Source organism: Myxine glutinosa, chromosome 3 (genome assembly GCF_964187855.1).
Source record: "Myxine glutinosa chromosome 3, kmMyxGlut1.1, whole genome shotgun sequence".
NCBI classification, from domain to species: Eukaryota; Metazoa; Chordata; class Myxini; order Myxiniformes; family Myxinidae; genus Myxine; species Myxine glutinosa.
The window spans coordinates 189,548,443-189,567,408 of record NC_136263.1 but is presented as its reverse complement, the minus strand read 5'-3'; the positions used below and the strand labels follow the sequence as shown (position 1 = coordinate 189,567,408).

Sequence of the window (18,966 nt, the reverse complement as noted above, 5' to 3'; positions counted from 1 at the left end):
ATGGAGCCAGCAGGACCCCAAGGGTGCCTGCAAGACATTCGGTCGACCAAACCAGACGGCACCTGGCCTCCAAGCCCCTGAACCCCTAGCTCCGAGATCCCACCCTCTTTTTCATCCCACATCCTGATCTCATAACTAACCCATCTACTACACCTCCCACCTTTCTCCCTCTACCACCCACCGAGATATCAGAATTTGAGCTCCCGAATGCTGGACAAACCATACTGTCCGTTGGAGCTTTTTCAAGGAACCACAAAGAGCGCAGTTCTGGGGCAGTAAATGCTGAAAGCTTTCTTTTCCGACACCGTTTGCTTGTTCAATAATTTCGGTCTGATTGCAATCCGAGATAGCACACTGAATATTCATAATTGCATCCGCCTTTATGATAAAAAAAGAACATCTATTCAATCTCAATGTGATGGTGAAAATATAAAAAGAACTTCCATCTTTGCCTTGATAATTTTTTTTACCTTAATCAGAAAAGATTGCAAACTCAAATCAATGCATAAGGAATTTCCATTCCCAAAATATTATTCCAGGTTTTTATTTTTTAAATAAACTGGAAGTTAAAGCTCATTATGAGTTAACACTGACTCAAAAAACAAACTTAGTACTCTAAGATAAAAGGCTGTCCTGATTCCAACTCCAAAATCAATATCCGTTGCATAAAGACTTTCTGGGTCCTGTAAATCGGCTGGCGTTCGGCCACCTCAAACTTACCTGTGCGTGCAACAGGGAGCATAAGAAGCAGTACAAAGCCAAGGGTTGGGGGGCCAAGACCCCTGGAGACAGGTAGGTCCATGGCGGGAGGGAGAGTGAGAGGCGAGGCACTCGCACGCTCACTTCAGTGCTCGAACGGCGGTGAAACGTAAAAAGTGTGGCTCAGCCTTACGGCGGCATAGCAAGCAAGACGCAAACCCACCCACTCCCTCTTCTTACTCTCACCTCTCCCTGCGTCTCTCCCCCACCCCCTCCCTCCTCCTTACTCTCACCTCTCCCTGCCTCTCTCCCTCCCCCAAACCTCTACCTTCCACTGCCTTTCTTTTACCCTCCTTTCCTCATGGTCTTCTTCCCACCCCACCACAATTTTACCTTCAAATATTCCCTCGTTCATTTTCTGTGTTATTCTGTCCATCAACCAGCCACCCGTTTTTACCTTCTTATTTTCTTATTCTGTCTTCTGTCTTCTGTCTTCTGTCTGTCTGTCTGTCTGTCTGTCTCTCTCTCTCTCTCTCTCTCTCTCTCTCTCTCTCTCTCTCTCTCTCTCTCTCTCTCTCTCTCTCTGTCTCTGTCTCTCTCTCTGTCTCTGTCTCTCCCTCTGTCTCTGTCTCTGTCTCTGTCTCTCCCTCTGTCTCCCCATCTGTCCGTTTGTGTGTGTGTGTGTGTGTGTGTGTGTTTGAGTGTGTGTGTCTCTCTCTGTCTCTGTCCCTGTCTCTGTCCCTCTCTCTGTCTCCCACGCTCTCTGTTTCCCACTCTGTCTCCCACTCTCTGTCTCCCTCTGTCTCTCTATCTATCTCTCTGTCTGTCTATCGGTGTCTCTCTCTGTCTGATTAATCAATAAATCAAAAATACCCTTTAAAGCCAAATCACTTGGTCATTGTCATGTCTAAATATCAGCTTCCTCGCTCAAAAGGTACCTGAGATATTGCCCAGATGAGAAAGGAAATAAATAAATACTTAATAAATCTATAATAATTAAATAATTAATTAATTATTTCATTAATAAAATATATTTTAAACACTATTCTGCCAAAGCACGTGCTCACTATTGTGCCAAAATTTCAGCTTCCTAGTTCAAAGGATGGCTGAGATATTGCCCGGACAAATAAACAAGAAGACATCATGCGGAGCATGATACTTGCAAAATCCAACCCTTCCCAAAACAAAAAGTTGGCATGGATACATCAAATTGGCCATTTCATTAACATTAAAATTGACCATGTTAATCAAAGCTCAGGTCAATCGGATTAAAATTGATGATTTTTCAGATGGAAATTGATATTAGACCTTTGACCTTGAGTTGACCTTTGACCTTAAAATAGTTGGTTTCCCAATTTAGTGAATCAATATGCAAATGCTGTTCTATTTTCAAGTCGATCGGATGAAAAATAATGAAAATATATATTTAATTTTAAAGCAAAAATTGGCACTGAGGTGGACTTTGTTTTGAAAGCCATTAATTAGATGTATTGGCCGATGTATATTACAAGTTTCAGCTAGTTTCAATGTATCAAGGGAGCACACACACAAATGCGCACACACACACACACACACACACACACACACACACACACACACAATTCATAAATTTATAGCAGAAAGACCGGCCTGGCAAGTTGGTTCACCAGTTCGTCGATTTGGCCATTGGTCATCGCAAATCTGCTGAACTGTTGGAGGGAAGAACGCAAGGAACTGCAGAAACTTCCAAGAATGCGCGAAATGCCGTTTCTGACGATCAGTTTTTTAAAATTTCTTGAGGAAGGACCCCCAGACCCCACTTCACCCCCCCCCCCCCCCCTTTACCTCGGCGCTATGGCTTCATGCATCCCTCCGTCTTGAAATTCCTGGATCCGCCCCTGCAAGCTTAATATCTGATGCCCAACGAAGGTATATTGACCGCATCAAAATCTGATCACATTAAAGGGGATTATGGGGGATGGGAGGATTGACCCCCCTCCCCACCCCCACCCCCAAAATAGGTATTTGCTCTCCTCTCCGAAACTACACACACAATTTTAATGAAACTTGGCCATAAGCTTCATATCTGGTGTATTTTTTTTTGTATACAGAACCGAGGCTCGTGAAAGAGCTAACACATTGAACATGAAAATATGCACAGACACATAAAACATACAATGAAGGGAGCGGGAAACAAGAGGGGGAGAGAGAGGGAAGCACACAAGCACAACAACAGTAGAGAACAGGGACGTCGGTAGATCTGTGGAAGGGGGGGGGGCTGGGGAAGGAGGGAGAGGTACACGGTATAAAGCAAATGAACATTACTTGGAATTTCAGGAAAGAAGTTGGGGATTGAAAGAGGCGAATTTGGGGTGTTTTAACGGGGGTAAAAAAGATCAAGGTTTTTGATGGGGGATTTTGCTGGTCGTCAACATGGAAAATAGCTGTTTTCCAGCTGAAGACAGAGATAGAGACAGATATGGTGGTGAACAGCTGTTTTAAAGACCTGGAGGGAGGACTGGGATTGAAGAGAGTGAGGGAGTTTGTTCCAGAGGCGGGAGAAAAGAGGAATGAAAGAGTGAAGGTGAGCCGAGAATCTTGATTTTGGCAGTTTCACCAGAAGAGGGTTGTTCTTGGCTGGCAGATCTTGTGCGACCTGCAGGAATATTTGGGGGACAAAGCACAGACAGAGCAGGGGGAGCTAGGCCGGAGAAGAGTCGGTAGAAGAGAAAAAGACCACCTACCTGCCTGCGGTGAGAGAGAGAGAAAGGCCCTCAGAATCAGCTTCATCGCGGGAGATTCCAATAATTCTGAAAGCTTTGGGTTCAACCACGTGAAGCCGAGCGAGGTGTGAGGCAGGAGCACCAGCCCAGAGGAGTATTCCATTGAGCTGCGGATGAAAGCTTTGTATGTGGTGAGGAGCTCAGAAGTGCCCAGAAAAGACTTCGCACGACGGAGACAAAGAAAATGAAAAAAAAAAAGACTTTGGAAAAGACACAAAAGAAGAAAAAAGAAGACACGCTTTGGAGGCCAGCTTGAAAATGTGGTTTTCCCAGGAAAGATCATGGCAGATAGTGAGACCCAAAAGCTTGAGTGACAGAACTTCTTGGAGTGGATTGTTCAGAAAGTGGATGGGAGGGTTGTCCAGACGGTCTTTTTGGAGAGACAAAGTGAGAGTGGGAGATTTGTCAGGATTGAAAGACATGTTCCACTTGTTTGACCAGTTCTTGATTTTGTCCAGGTCTGCAGAGAGCGAGGAGGCTGCTGCCTGCCGATCTGAGGGTTGAGATTTTACACAGGGTTGAGAAACAACACACAATAGTATATATATATATATAGGTTAAAACCCTACATATATAGGTTAAAACCCATAAGTAAGAAAACGGCAGAGTGGAGCCATCAGCAAAGAGATAGAATTATTGATATTAAAAAAAGAAAAGATATTAATAATTTTTTTTTAAATAACTACATTTTAAAAATATAAAAATATATAATTAAACAAATAACAAAAATGTAAAAAATTCAAAGATATTAAAACAAAGGTGCATTGACTGCATCAAAATCTGCACTCATTTTGGGGGTCTATAGGGGTTTTTGACCCCTCCCCTCTTTCCCCCCCCCCCCCCAATAAATAGGTATTGGCTCTCTTCCTAAACTACACACGCGATTTTGATTAAACTTACCCACAAGCCACAACCTTCATCACCTGTGATGTCCCAATGTTTGTTCACGGCATTAAAAAAAATCAAGGTCCAAGGTGGTCCATGGGGTTTTGACCCCACCCAAAATAGGTATTTGCTCTCTTCTCGGAAGCAACACACAATAGTATATGTATATATAGGTTAAAACCCTACATATATAGGTTAAAACCCATCAGTAAGAAAGTTTTTTGAACTGTATGAATCAAATTGGCACCCCTTTATATGAACTTTTCGAGAGCATTACTTGGTTCCTCCTAAGAACACAAGGGTAGCCCAGCATGCACACGAAGATTTTTTGAATGTCCCTTATTAGTCCCCTACCGGTGTACACTAAAATACTCAATAGGTTTGCACGCCGTCTCTCCATCTGTCCGTCCGTCAGTCCGTCAGTCCGTCCGTCAGTCCGTCAGTCTGTCAGTCCGTCAGTCCGTCAGTCCGTCCGTCAGTCCGTCAGTCCGTCAGTCCGTCACGCAAAGAACAGTTTTCCGGACTTTTTTTCTAAACTCTTAACGCTAATGATTTCAAACTTGGTACATGGTTTCCTCATGATAAGTTACAGATCAAGTTCGAACTTCATGACGTTTCGATCATTTTTGACAAAGTTATGGCACTTTAAAATTTGGTAATTTCCCCAACAGTTTTCCGGACGACAGACTGCCGGTAGGGGACATGTATTGCAGCGCAATACTCAGAATGCTTGTTTTCTATTGTTTAGCATTTTCTACAAGCTACGGAATGTCCCTTCTTTTCTGGAGTTTGCCACATGGCACATACCATATAAAGGGGCCTTTTCTATGCCCCTGACATTTTCCCCAATAATAACATTTGAGATACGAGCGCCAACACATTTTGGGTGGAGGGACGGACTCCTTGACAGACACCAATGTGAATTTGAGGGTTTTCTTAATAAAACTCAAAAATGCATAAACTGACGTTGCTGAAGTTTGGAACATATTACCTCGACATACAAAGCATTTACTTCTGAAATTTGCAGCCGATTTCGTCCAGAAGAAGCTGAGAAACTCATTTTCAGTACATATGTTAAAATTGTATCCAGAGAAAGGATCCCATATAAAGGGAGGGGTGGTTTGCGCCTCCCTTGATACAAATTCAAGTTGTCTGATTGTGTCTGATCGTGGTAAACGTCGTAACCACAGCATGTACAAGGCTGTGTGATACCTCATTTAAGAGCTCTTGGGTCGAGACAATGCATGAGGAGGTTTAAAATGATTGTTTCTTATGCAATCTCGAGATATATTCATTTTTGTTATGCACATGGTGTATATGCTCAGTCGTTGGTTTGCCAATATACAGGAAGTTAAAAATATATATTCAGTCAATCTGTCTATATCTATAAATATGTAGAAATATATAAAACCAAAAAAAACACGGTTGGTGAAGCCATTTTTAGCTATGTAACTATGTGTTTATTAATTACATACTCTTTGAACGTCAGAGGTATCATGCCTATTAATTACGTACGTCTATTAATTATGTCCAATTGGAATGTACCTTTCGGCCCTTTAGACTGCTGAGGTACCTTAGACCTTTGAAGACCCTCAAGTTCCCAAAAGATCTCTAAGACTCAGACATAAAAGACCCAGAAGACTCAGAGAACCTAAAAGACCCTGAGGACCCAAAAGACCCAGAGGACATACAATATCCAGAGGACCTAAAATACCCAGAGGACTCCAAAGACCCAAAGGACTCCAAAGACCCAAATGACCCCAAAGACACAAAAGACCCGAAGACCCTTAAATACCCTGAAGACCTAAAAGACCACAAAGACACAAAAGACCAAAAATACCCCGAGGAACCAAAAGCCCCAAAACACCCTGAGGACCCAAAATATCCTAAAAGACCCAAAAGACCCTTAAAGACCCAAAAGACCCTTAAAGACCCAAATGACCCAAAAGACCATAAAGACACAAAAGACCATAAAGACACAAAATACCCCGAAGACCCAAAAGAACCTGAGAACTCCAAAATACACAAAAGATGCTGAGGACCCAAAATACTCCGAAGACCTATGCAAAGTCCTATGCAAAGGACTTCTGCGACTCATTGGGACTGACACAATCTGTCAATTTCCCGACCCGGATCTCAGCCAATGGAGTATCTTCTCTTCTAGACTTGCTTATGACAAACTTCCCTGCAAATATCTGCTGCTCTTCTTCTGCTCCAATCGGTTCTTCTGATCATGTGCTTGTTAAAGTGGACATCTCTCTGGCCATTCTCAGAGAGCCTCCTCAGCGTCGACGAGTCTGGCATTTCACTCAGGCCGACTGGCACGGTCTGCAAGCAGCCATCAATCATCTGGATTGGTCTCCCATCTGTACTGCCTCTGACATCAATTCTTCCTGGGAATTCTTCCAAAGCAAACTGCTCTCTCTCATGCACAGATTTATCCCATCTCGTCTTCAGTTGTCTTACCCTTCCTCCCATCCATGGTACACTGAACCTTGTGGTGACTTGCCTTTGCCTCTTGGAAGGCAAATCCAACTGAAGGCAATCTCATTTCCTTCCACCAAGCTCGTAACAAGTGTGTGTCTACCCTCAGGAGTGCCCGGAACCACTATCTATCCACACTCAAGAATGAACTCTCAAACCTGTCTCCCTCCTCCAGATTCTGGTGGCGTCTGGTCAAATCCGTTTCTGGTGTTTGTTTCCCCTCCATCCCCCCCTTACCTCAAATGGCTACACAGTTGACACCGCACGTGACAAACTCTGTGTTTGCCTCAAAATCTTGTGTCCCAAACCCATCTCTCTCTGTTCCCACCATACCCAGTCATACCCAGCTGCTCCTGGACTCTGTGTCCTTCTCTCCTGACAAGGTGGAGAAGTTTTTGTCAAACCTCGACTCTGATTCTGCAACTGGACCAGACGGCATCAGCCCACGGGTCCTAAAATCCTGCTCTGCCGCTCTATCTCACCCTCTCTCTGTTCTTTTCAACCTCTCTTTTGCTCAAGGTCATCTGCCAGCATCTTGGAAATCAGCAAACATTACCGCTTTACACAAAAAAGGTGCAAAAACAGATCCTTGCAACTACAGACCAATCAGCCTGCTCCCAATTATCAGCAAAGTCATGGAATCCATCATTGCTTCGGATATCAAATTCTTCCTCTTCTCCAACAGCTTGATCTCTGATCATCAATTTGGATTCAGACCAGGTCATTCTATTCTGGACATGTTGCTTCTACTGTCTCAACAATGGATGGAGGTCCTCAATGCCAAACAGGAAATCAGAGCTGTCTCCCTGGACATATCATGTGCCTTCGATACGGTCTGAGACCCAGCTCTGCTCACCAAACTCCTATGGTATCCATGGAAATCTCCATGCATGGCTTGCCGACTTCCTCTCTGGTCATAGTCAACGTGTGGCCCTGAATGGATTTCTCTAATCTCCCCTTCCTGTTCTGGCTGGAGTTCCCCAGGGTAGTGTTCTGGGCCCTGTGCTTTTTCTGGTCTTCATTAATGATCTCTCCGACTCTGTAAAATCCTCTCTATCTCTTTGCTGATGACTCCACTCTTGTCCGCTCCATTCCTCATCCCTCAGATCGGCAGTCTGCAGCCTCCTCACTCTCTGCAGACCTGGACAAAATCACAGACTGGTCAAACAAGTGGAACATGTCTTTCAATCCTGACAAATCTCACACTCTTACTCTGTGTCTCCTAAAAGACTGACTGGACAAACCTCCCATCTACTTTCTCAACAATCCTCTCCAAGAAGTTCTGTCACTCAAGCTTTTGGGTCTCACCATCTGCCATGATCTTTCTTGGGAAAACCACATTTCGAAGATGGCCTCCAAAGCCAGTCGCCGACTGGGCATCCTCCGTCGTGCTAAGTCCTTCCTTGGCACACCTGAGCTCCTCACCACATACAAGGCTTTTGTCCGCAGCTCATTGGAATACTGTTCCCCCCTCTGGGCTGGTGCTCCTGCCTCACACCTAGCTCGGCTTCACGCTGTTGAAACAAAAGCTTTCAGAATCAATGGAATCTCCTGCGATGAAGCTAACTCCGAGGGTCTTTCACTCACTCACCACAGGCAGGTTGGTGGTCTTTCTGTCTTCTACCGATTCCTCCCCAGCCTTGCTCCCCCAGCTCTCTCTGTGCTCTGTCCTCCAAATATTCCTACAGGTCGCACAAGATCTGCCAGCAACCCTCTTATACTTAAACTGCCAAAATCTGGGCTCTCTGCTCACCTTCACTCTTTCATTCCCCTTTTCTCCCGCCTCTGGAACAAACTCCCCCACTCCCTTCAATCCCACTCCTCCCTCCAGGTCTTTAAAACAGCTGTTCACCACCATCTCTTATCTTCCCCCATCCAAAACCTTGATCTTTTCTACCCCCGCTAATTCACCCCAGATCCACTTTTTTGAAATTCCAACTTCTTTCCTGGAAGTCCTTGCAGTGTCCATATGTTTTATACCTCTCCCACCTCCCCCCAAGCCCTCTCCCTCCCACAGTTCTCTCGATGTCCCTGCTCTCAAATGTTGTGTTTGTGTCCTTCCCTCTCTCTCCCCAACTTGTCTACCGCTCCCCTTTTTTGTGTTTTATGTGTCGGTTTGACGTTTTGTGTGATTAATGTTAGTTCTTTCATGAGCTTCGATCTTGTACACTAAAAATTAAAAAAAGACCCTTAATGCCCCACAATACCCTGAAGACCCCAAAAACCGGCGAGGTCACGTCTTTTCGAAGCTGTTCCATGCGCTCACGCTTTCGAAGCTAAGTAATCTTTCACAATTGTGTTTTTGTCGAGACTGTATCTATCTTTCGGTGTGTGTACCTATAGCGTATCTTTAGGAAAATTTTCGGTGCTAATTTTTCGTACATGTATACACAATCGTCGGTTAATGCGTATCGAGTATTCTGAGGCCTAGTACTCGTAGGCTTAGGCTACCGTACCGTCTCCGACCTTGTGGTTTTGTTTTTCTCTCAGCGGTTCGTCGAATGCGCTGCATTTATTTTCGTTTTCTGTTTCGTCCCAGTCGTTCACCCCATACCTCCTTGTTTAATATCTCTACTCAAAAAAAAAAAAACCCCAAAAAATATTTCCTTCTCAGGTCTTATTCGTTTATTTGTTGTTCTTACTTGTTCGTTCGTTCTTCGTTCACGTTGTTCGCGATCACGCGATCACGTGGTTAGAAATGTATAATCTCTCCCCTGAACAACTATTTTCTCTCATATATTATAACACCTTTTTCTTCTTCTCCTACAAAAGGATCCTTTCGTCTTGCTCACCAAATCTATTCATTCCAAAAAAATAAAATAATACCATCTCTTACAGTTCCTCTTTTCTACATTCCCTAAACTCTCCAGAACTCCACCCCTCCTTCAGCTTCCTCAAACGTATTTTTGACTCAAAGGTCTCAAACTCATTTTGCAAAAAATGTTCATTTCCCATGAATCGTACACTTTTCAAAATCCTATCTCACCCCTCCCCTCCAAATCCTCCCCATCACCCATCCCTTTCAAATCTCCCCCCTTGCCCCTTCCCTCCCCTCCCTCCTAAACTACCCCCACACCCCTCCCCTCCGAGACTCTCCCTCGCTCCTCCCCTCCTAGACTCCACTCTCACCCCTCCTCCTCAAAGCATCCTCCCTGCTTCTTCCCCCTTCCAACTTTCACCTTCATCTCCCCCAACCTTCTGCCTTGCTCTTCCCCACCCTCAAATAACACCTCACTGTGCCTCACCCAATCTCCATCAAACCTTTTGTCCGCCCCATTCTTCCCTTTCTCCAAGCTATTCTGAAATCTCTGAAATCTCTGACACACCTTCAACAGCTCTCCCTACCTCTTCCTCCTTTTCCACATCTTACCCTACCCCTCCCCCCCCCCCCCCTGTTCTGTACCCGATGCTCCCCCTTCCTCTTCATTAACGGTATGGACCTCAAACATCCGGGGCCTTCGCTCAAACTTGACTGATCTCTCCATACAGGTTGCTTCTGACAAACCAGATGTGATCTGCTTAACAGAAACTTTCCTACTTCATGATGTCTCTGATTCCTTAGTATCTCTCCCGGGTTACTCCCTCCTCCGGTATGATAGACCTGAGCCTCGTCCTGGAGGTGGGGTTGCTATCTTTATCAAAAACTCTCTTCCTCACTCGCCCTGCACTGCACTCTCTCCACCTCACCCCCAGGAATACCTCTGGCTACGGCTTCCCCTTCGCTCCCACCTCTTGTTCATATGTGTGTTGTACCGTCCACCAAACAGTGATGACTCCATCTACATCTCGCTGTCTGATAATATGGACCAACTTCTATGTACTCATCCCAACTCTCTCTTCCTCATATGTGGTGATTTCAATTGTCACCATGCCAGTTGGCTGGGTGTGGGTACCTCTCTCACCAGCCATGGCTCCTCAGCAAAGGACTTCTGCGACTCACTGGGACTGACACAATCTGTCAATTTCCCGACCCGGATCTCAGTCAACGGAGCATCTTCTCTTCTGGACTTGGTTCTGACTAACTTCCCTGAAAATGTCTGCTGCTCTTCTTCTGCTCCAATCGGCTCATCTGATCATGTGCTTGTCAACGTGGACATCTCTCTGACCATTCTCAGAGAGCCTCCTCAGCGTCGACTAGTCTGGCATTTCACTCAGGCCAACTGGCACGGTCTTCAAGCAGCCATCAATCATCTGGACTGGTCTCCCATCTCTACCGCCTCTGACATCAACTCATCCTGGGAATTCTTTCAAAGTAAATTGCTCTCTCTCATGCACAGATTTATCCCATCTCGTCTTCAGTTGTCATACCCTTCCTCCCGTCCATGGTACACGGAATCTTGTGGTGAGGCTGTTGCCCTGAAACAACTTGCTTTCGTCTCCTGGAAAGCAAATCCAATGGAAGGAAATCTCATTTCCTTTCACAAAGCCCGAAACAAATGTGTGTCCACCCTCAGGCGAGCCAGGAAACAATATCTCACCGTTCTCAAGACCGAACTCTCTTATCTGTCTCCCTCTTCCAAATCCTGGTGGCGTCTGGTCAAATCTGTTTCTGGTGTTTGTTCCCCCTCCATCCCCTCCCTCACCTCAAATGGCTTAACGGCTGACTCCGCACGTGAAAAAGCTGAATGCCTCAACTCTGTGTTTGCCTCTAAATCTTGTGTCCCAAACCCATCCCTCTCTGTACCCACCATACCCAGTCGTACCCAGCTGCTCCTGGACTCTGTGTCCTTTCCTCCTGACAAGGTGGAAAAGTTTCTGTCAACCCTCGACTCTGATTCTGCAACTGGTCCTGACGGCATCAGCCCACGGGTCCTAAAATCATGTTCTTCCGCTCTTTCACTCCCTCTTTCTGTTCTCTTCACCCTCTCTTTTGCTCAAGGTCATCTGCCATCTGCTTGGAAATCAGCCAACATCACCGCTTTGCACAAAAAAGGTGCAAAAACAGATCCTAGCAACTACAGACCAATCAGCCTTCTCCCAATTATCAGCAAAGTCATGGAATCCATCATTGCTTCAGATATGAAATCTTTCCTCTTCTCCAATGGCTTGATCTCTGATCATCAATTTGGTTTCAGACCTGGTCACTCTACTCTGGACATGCTGCTTCTGCTTTGTCAACAATGGATGGAGGTCCTCAACGCCAAACAGGAAATTAGAGCTGTCTCCCTTGACATTTCACGTGCCTTCGATACGGTCTGGCACCCTGCTCTGCTCACCAAACTCTCCTCCTTTGGTATCCATGTAAATCTCCACGCATGGCTGGTGGACTTCCTCTCTGGTCGTAGTCAACGTGTGGCCCTGAATGGGTTTCTCTCATCTCCTCTTCCTGTTCAGGCTGGAGTTCCCCAAGGTAGTGTTCTGGGCCCTGTGCTTTTTCTGGTCTTCATCAATGATCTCTCTGACTCTCTTGAAAATCCTCTCTATCTCTTTGCTGATGACTCTACTCTCTGTCGCTCCATTCCTCATCCCTCAGATCGGCAGTCTGCAGCCTCCTCACTCTCTGCAGACCTGGACAAAATCACAGACTGGGCAAACAAATGGAACATGTCTTTCAATCCTGATAAATCTCACACTCTTACGATGTCTCTCCGAAAAGACCGACTGGACAACCCTCCCATCCACTTTCTGAATAATCCTCTCCAAGAAGTTCTGTCACTCAAGCTTTTGGGTCACACTATTTGCCATGATCTTTCCTGGGAAAACCACATTTCATATCTGGCCTCCAAAGCCAGTCGCCGACTGGGCATCCTCCGTCATGTGAAGTCCTTCCTTGGCACACCTGAGCTCCTCACCACATACAAGGTTTTCATCCGCAGCTCTATGGAATACTGCTCTCCCCTCTGGTCTGGTGCTCCTGCCTCACACCTAGCTCGTCTTCACGCTGTTGAAACCAAAGCGTTCAGAATCATTGGAATCTCCCGCGATGAAGCTAACTCCAAGGGCCTTTCACTCACTCACCGCAGGCAGGTTGGTGGTCTTTCCGTCTTCTACCGACTCCTCTCTGGCCTTGCCCCCCCCCCCCCAGCTCTCTCTGGGCTCTGTCCCCCAAATATTCCTAGAGGTCGCACAAGATCTGCCTGCAACCCTCTTATGGTTAAACTGCCAAAATCAAGACTTTCTGCTCACCTTCACTCCTTCATACCTCTTTTCTCCCGCCTCTGGAACAAACTCCCTCACTCTCTTCAATCCCACTCCACCCTCCATGTCTTTAAAACAGCTGTTCACCACCATCTCTTATCCTCCCCCATCCAAAACCTTGATCTTTTCTACCCCCGCTAATTTCGGCCCCCTTGTGTTTTATACCTCTCCCCCCCCCTCCCCCTTCCCATGCCTCCTCCCCCCAAGCCCTCTCCCTCCCACACTTCTCCCTGCTCTCAAATGTTGTGGTTGTGTGCTTCCCCTTCTCTCCCCATCTTGTCTTCCGCTCCCTCTTTTTGTATATTTTGTTTGTCTGGTTGATTTGTTTGTGAAATAAATGTTAGCTCTTCCACGAGCCTCGATTCAGTATACAAAAAAACAAACAAAAAAAAAAAACCAATATCCCCCGAATATACCGAATAATATACCCCAAAAATCCTTAAGTACCCCAAAAACCCACAAGACTCCGGAGGCCCAAAAGACCCCAAACACCCTTAAAGATCCAGAGCACCCAAAATACCCTGAAGACCCAAAATAACCCAACAACCCAAAACACCGCGATGCCACAAAAGACACCAAATACCCAAAAGACTCAAAAGACCTAGAAGACCCAAAATTCCCCAAAGACCCACAAGACTCCAAAGGCCCTTAACTAGCCTGAAGCTCCAAAATACCCTTAAATACCCAAAAGACCCTGAATAATCAAAAGACTCAAAAGGACCCAAAAGACCCCAAATATCCTAAAGACCCAAAATACCCCGAAGGCCCAAAAGACCCCAAACACCCTTAAAGATCCAGAGGACCCAAAATACCCAAAATATACCAAATACCCAAAAGACCAAAAAGACTCAAAAGACCCCAAAGACCCAAAACTCCCCAAAGACCCACAAGACCCCAAAGGCCATTAAATACCCTGAAGATCCATAAGACCCTTAAATACCCAAAAGACTCCAATAACCCAAAATACTCGGAAGAATCAAAATACTCAAAAGGACCCAAAAGACCCCAAAGACCCTTAAAGATTCAGAGGACCCAAAATACCCTAAAGACCCAAAAGATGCCGAGGACCCAAAACACCCCCAGGCCCCAAAAGACCCCATATACCCAAAAGACCCAGAAGACCATTAAAGACCCTGAAGACCCAAAATACCCTGAACACCCAAAAGACCCTGAAGACCCATAACACCCCCAACGACCCAAAAGCCCCCAAAGACCCAAAAGGATCCAAAAGATCCTGAGCACCCAAAAGACCCAAAATACCTCATGGACCCAAAATATCCCAAAGACCCAGATGACCCAAAATTCCCAAAAGGAGCAGTGGACCCAAAAGACCCTGAAGTCACATAGACCCTGAAGACTATTAAAGACCACAAAGACCCTTAAGATCATAAAGACCCATAAGACACTTTAGACCCATTAGACAGCTTGACCCCATGACGTTTAGAGCTTTAGACCATTTGGACCTTTTTAGATTACAAATAAATAATATCATCAATATTACAAATAAATTTGTACCAAATAAATGTTTGTATTATGATTGGTGTAAATTATGCCAACACAGCAACTCAAGTTCAGTCAGGTCATTATCCTCAGTTAAAACAAGCCTGTGCCTCTGCAGCAACGTGTGGTGATGCGAGTGTAGCAAGCCTATCCATGCTAGTTCTCTCAACAAGATGTTGACAGTCGTATGTAAACTGCCGTAGGAAAGAGGATGAAGCAACGTTTCGGCTGTCAACCCTTCCTTTAAGGCAGGAGGAGGTGTGGGAAGAGACAAGAGGTCGCTTCACCTCCACTCGCACAGCGGTACCTGTGTACCTCTGTCAACATTTGGTTGTTAAAGTACATTATACATACTCTAGAGTCTAGAGTATAGATAGATCAGCCATCCTCAGCACAACTGGAAAGGATGCGTACAAAGTTTGTGCTTAAACTCTCACGCTTTTCAGGACACCTTGGTATGATACAATGGTATGGCTTTTATTCACCTTCCAGTGATTCAGTCTCCTGGATTGACTTGTTCACATATTATATTATACAGGACAAGTGATACCGAGCTGCTTCGTTGCTTAACGCTAAGCATTTAAAAGGATAGATCACGGACAACCAAACATAGGTTGGCGATACTAGCGCAGGCTCTGATTGTCTTAGTGGCCTAGATCTCCTGCTGTGAAGTCCCTTTTGAGGGATCTCATATAAATTAAATAATTAATTTAAAATTACATTTGTTTCTGGACAATAATTGCCATTGTGAGAAAGTTTCCATATCTTCATTCCACGACTGCACTGCCAGGGAGGGTAAACCCAGATGTTTATAAGTACAACAGAAGATGGAGCCAAAAATTATAAATTTTGACAAATTTCAAAAACTAGGTATATATGAAAAAGAAAAAATCAAACCCACATGCAGCTAAAACAACAATTGAATTATATTGATAAAATGGCTCATATTACAGCTTTTGCATGCCTTTCATCCATTAAACCCTCCATTTCATTTTATTTTAACTGGCAGGAGAAATTCAGGATGCTCTCATGTGTATATTACCTGGAATTAATGGGAAAATCACCTAGGGCAAATGTTTTTTTCATCAGAATATCCAATTAGAGCCAACGTCAGGTCTAATTAATTAATTAATTAAATCAACAGGAGATACAGCAAGGCACAAACCGGGTCATCCATTATATCAATCTCTCAATGGCAGTGAATGTCCAGTGGAGGTTATACTTCGCAAATATTAAACTGTATGGGCGGGAAAAAACCCCAACGATTATTAAGAGAACAAATCCTTCTGGTGTTGCGCAAGCTCTACAGGTGCTGTCTGTTAAAGTGCTCTTATGTATTCAAACCCCAAATGGAAAATCATGTGCATAAACACTTAGGCCGGCCAGCCTAGGAGGTGCCTTGCAGCCCGGCGAGAGAGGGGGCTGCATTGCACGTATTCGAGTTAATGAAATATTTTTGAAACAGGTATTTCACCAACAATATAATAGAGCTAGAAACATAGAACACCTTACCCTGTGCAGCCTTGAGAAACAATGACATGGGTGGGGTCTACTAGCGGCAAACTTGATTGGTCGAGATGACATAAAACGCCGTCGTATTTTGTACAAGTACTGCTAAACGGAACGTTTTTGAAAGTGACCAAAAGGTGATGTGTGTTCTACCGGGTTCAACTAAGGGAATAGATCGAAAAAAAATAAAGATTTTAAACGACGTGGAAAAAAAATTCAGAAGTTTACCGCCGTTGATGCGGCGTCTTTTACACCACCTTATTTAACACGTCACATTAACAATTATCGGGGACGCCTCTTTGCGGTGGTTGTACCCCTCAACACAAGTCACTCAGGAAATCATCCCCATTCTTCCCTGCTGCCCAGATTCGTCAGAGCAGCGCAGTCATTGTCAGAGTGCCGGTAGGTCCTTGTGGACCGACACGTTCTCTCTCGTTCTCTCTCTCGTTCTCTCTCTCGTTCTCTCTCTCGTTCTCTCTCGATCTCTCTCTCTCGATCTCTCTCTCTCGATCTCTCTCTCTCTCGATCTCTCTCTCTCGATCTCTCTCTCTCGATCTCTCTCTCTCGATTTCTCTCTCTCTCTCTCTCTCTCTCTCTCTCTCTCTCTCTCTCTCTCTCTCTCTCTCTCTCTCTCCTGTTGTTTGTGCCCTTTGTGAAGTCCTTAAAAACCGTAAGTTTCCTGTTTGAAATTATTTTCAATTTTGTCTGACTGACAGACAGGTAGACAGTAAACAAATGATCTCACTCCTCTCTGTGTATGTGCGATCAGGACGAATTCAGAGCCAAAGTGCTGCTCAACTACCGGTTTGCTCTCCGATGCGTGTTCAAAATGTAACATTCAATTGAAATTACCTTGTTCCTGGATCATAAACCGATGTCGGTAGACGGACGGACAGACAGACAGACAAAGTGAATCAATTGCTTAACTCCACCTTTCACTTTGCCTGTGCGGGGTAATTACAAATCTATAAAGTATGCTGCTACATATGAATCAACACCAATCCTATTGTCGAGAGTGTGTAAATCTTTCACCGACATCACAATTAAAAAAAAGTTTGATATGCATTTATTTTTCGTGACATCCGTTGAGATTCTGAGCTGATCCTCTTAAAATCAGATCTCGGGAGACATTTTGGTCGGAGTGCCTACTGCTCTGGTAGTAAATGTGCAGATGGTTATCCTTTGCAGACTGTTATTAAAGTGCATGTAACATTTTATAAGGGTTGTAATTTCGTGCTTCTTACAAAACGAATACATGATGTAAAGGAAATTGTCAAGATCAAAAATGAACAGGTAATATTAGGCAAAGTGGCCTTTTCCTGTGCTCAAGTTTCTCTCCCTCGCACTGGGAATTCTGAATTCCTAAATTTTCCATGAACGAAGTTCCGCTGCGGAGGAACGGGTGCGTCGGAGAGGATTTCGTGAGGAGAGTCTGCATCGAAGGAATGCGGAAATCTTCCATTTCCGGGCAAAACTGTGAACTTTTTCATCAGATGCTGCTCAGGGTCAGAGTCATAACCCCGTCGGTAGTTTCTTCTGGGTATAAGGAAATTGCTGCGGAAAGAAGGGACGGAACTTCGCAAACAACCAAACCCTATCACCTGCACTCCACCATCTGCGCTTCGCACGATCCACTTGCTCACCGCTCTCCATGACCACCTCCCACGCCTCCCTCTTCTTTATAGATTTTGAATCTGGGACTGGGGTGGGAGAGAGGGTGCACATAAAAAAGCCAGAATCCACACACTTCCATTCTCTCACTTCCTATGGGATTGCCTCGGTGATTCACCTGTTTCATACCTCTTACTACACAAATAATCATTTCTTCAGCTCAGACAGCATCTCTGCAGGCATAGAGTGCTTTGACATGTGACTTAAGGCCAATATCTTCAGACAAAGATGGAATTCCAGGTAAGGCAATAAGTAACAGGCACAGGTCAGGAGAAAGGATGAGACACAAGGAGACTTGTATCATTTGTGAAATCAGTTCGGAAGCGTCTGGAAACATCTGCTGCCTCCGTCGATGACAGGAAAACCCAGGCCCACTTGAGGGCATTCCACCTTTTTTTTCCAACCAAAGCCACAACCACTTTTCCCAGAAGCTACACAGACCCTAAACCCATTCGTACCACTGCCACCTCTTTCCCTATTCCACACCGAGCAATTTTGTTTAACGCGTCAGTGCGGCGCACAAAATAGCCAGATACCAAATGATGGAGGGGCATTATACTGTCCGTGGGGCAATGGGAAGCAGGTGGACACAGGATGGGCAGACAAACAAAAAGACTGCAGAGAAAAGAAGCCTGTAAATTGGGAGTGTGGCAGGTAGATAAACAAGAGGAGTTAGTGGCTTCAAATACTGCTACTTTGAAGCTGGAACAAAGAGCAGAATTGGACGGACACGGGGAGGGAACTCCACAGATGGGATAAAAGTAATAAAAAGGAGTGCAAGTGTTCAGGAAGTCTAGAGTGCTGGAGAAATGATCCTGGAAAAGGTCGGGGGTTGATGGATGGTATGAGCGACAGTAATATATGGAGATCCACCAACCCAGTTTGTGATGAAAGCAGCAGACATTTTTATACTTATTTTATAGACGGACTCGAATTGTAATTGTTCATACTTTATAGACGTACTTACATTCTAATTGTACATACTTTATAGACGTACTCACATTCTAATTGTACAGACTTTATAGATGTACTCACATTGTAATTGTTCATACTTTATAGACGGAATCACATTCTAATTGTACATACTTTATAGACGTATTCATATTCTAATTGTACATACTTTATTGACGTACTCACATTCTAATTGTTCATACTTTATAGATGTACTCACATTGTAATTGTTCATACTTTATAGACAGAATCACATTCTAATTGTACATACTTTATAGACGTATTCATATTCTAATTGTACATACTTTATTGACGTACTCACATTCTAATTGTTCATACTTTATAGATGTACTCACATTGTAATTGT

At 44.6% G+C, this 18,966-nt stretch overlaps 1 protein-coding gene across 1 annotated transcript in view; it reads right to left on the bottom strand.

Moving 5' to 3' along the window:
* LOC137422950 (uncharacterized) overlaps window positions 1-870 on the bottom strand; it is a 295,425-nt gene extending 294,555 nt beyond the window's left edge. The window contains exon 1 of the mRNA XM_068109635.2: window positions 721-870. Within this exon, the coding sequence (XP_067965736.2) occupies window positions 721-802 (82 nt within the window). The 5' untranslated portion in view covers window positions 803-870. The remainder of the gene's footprint in view (window positions 1-720) is intronic.
* Window positions 871-18,966: the final 18,096 nt, after the last annotated feature.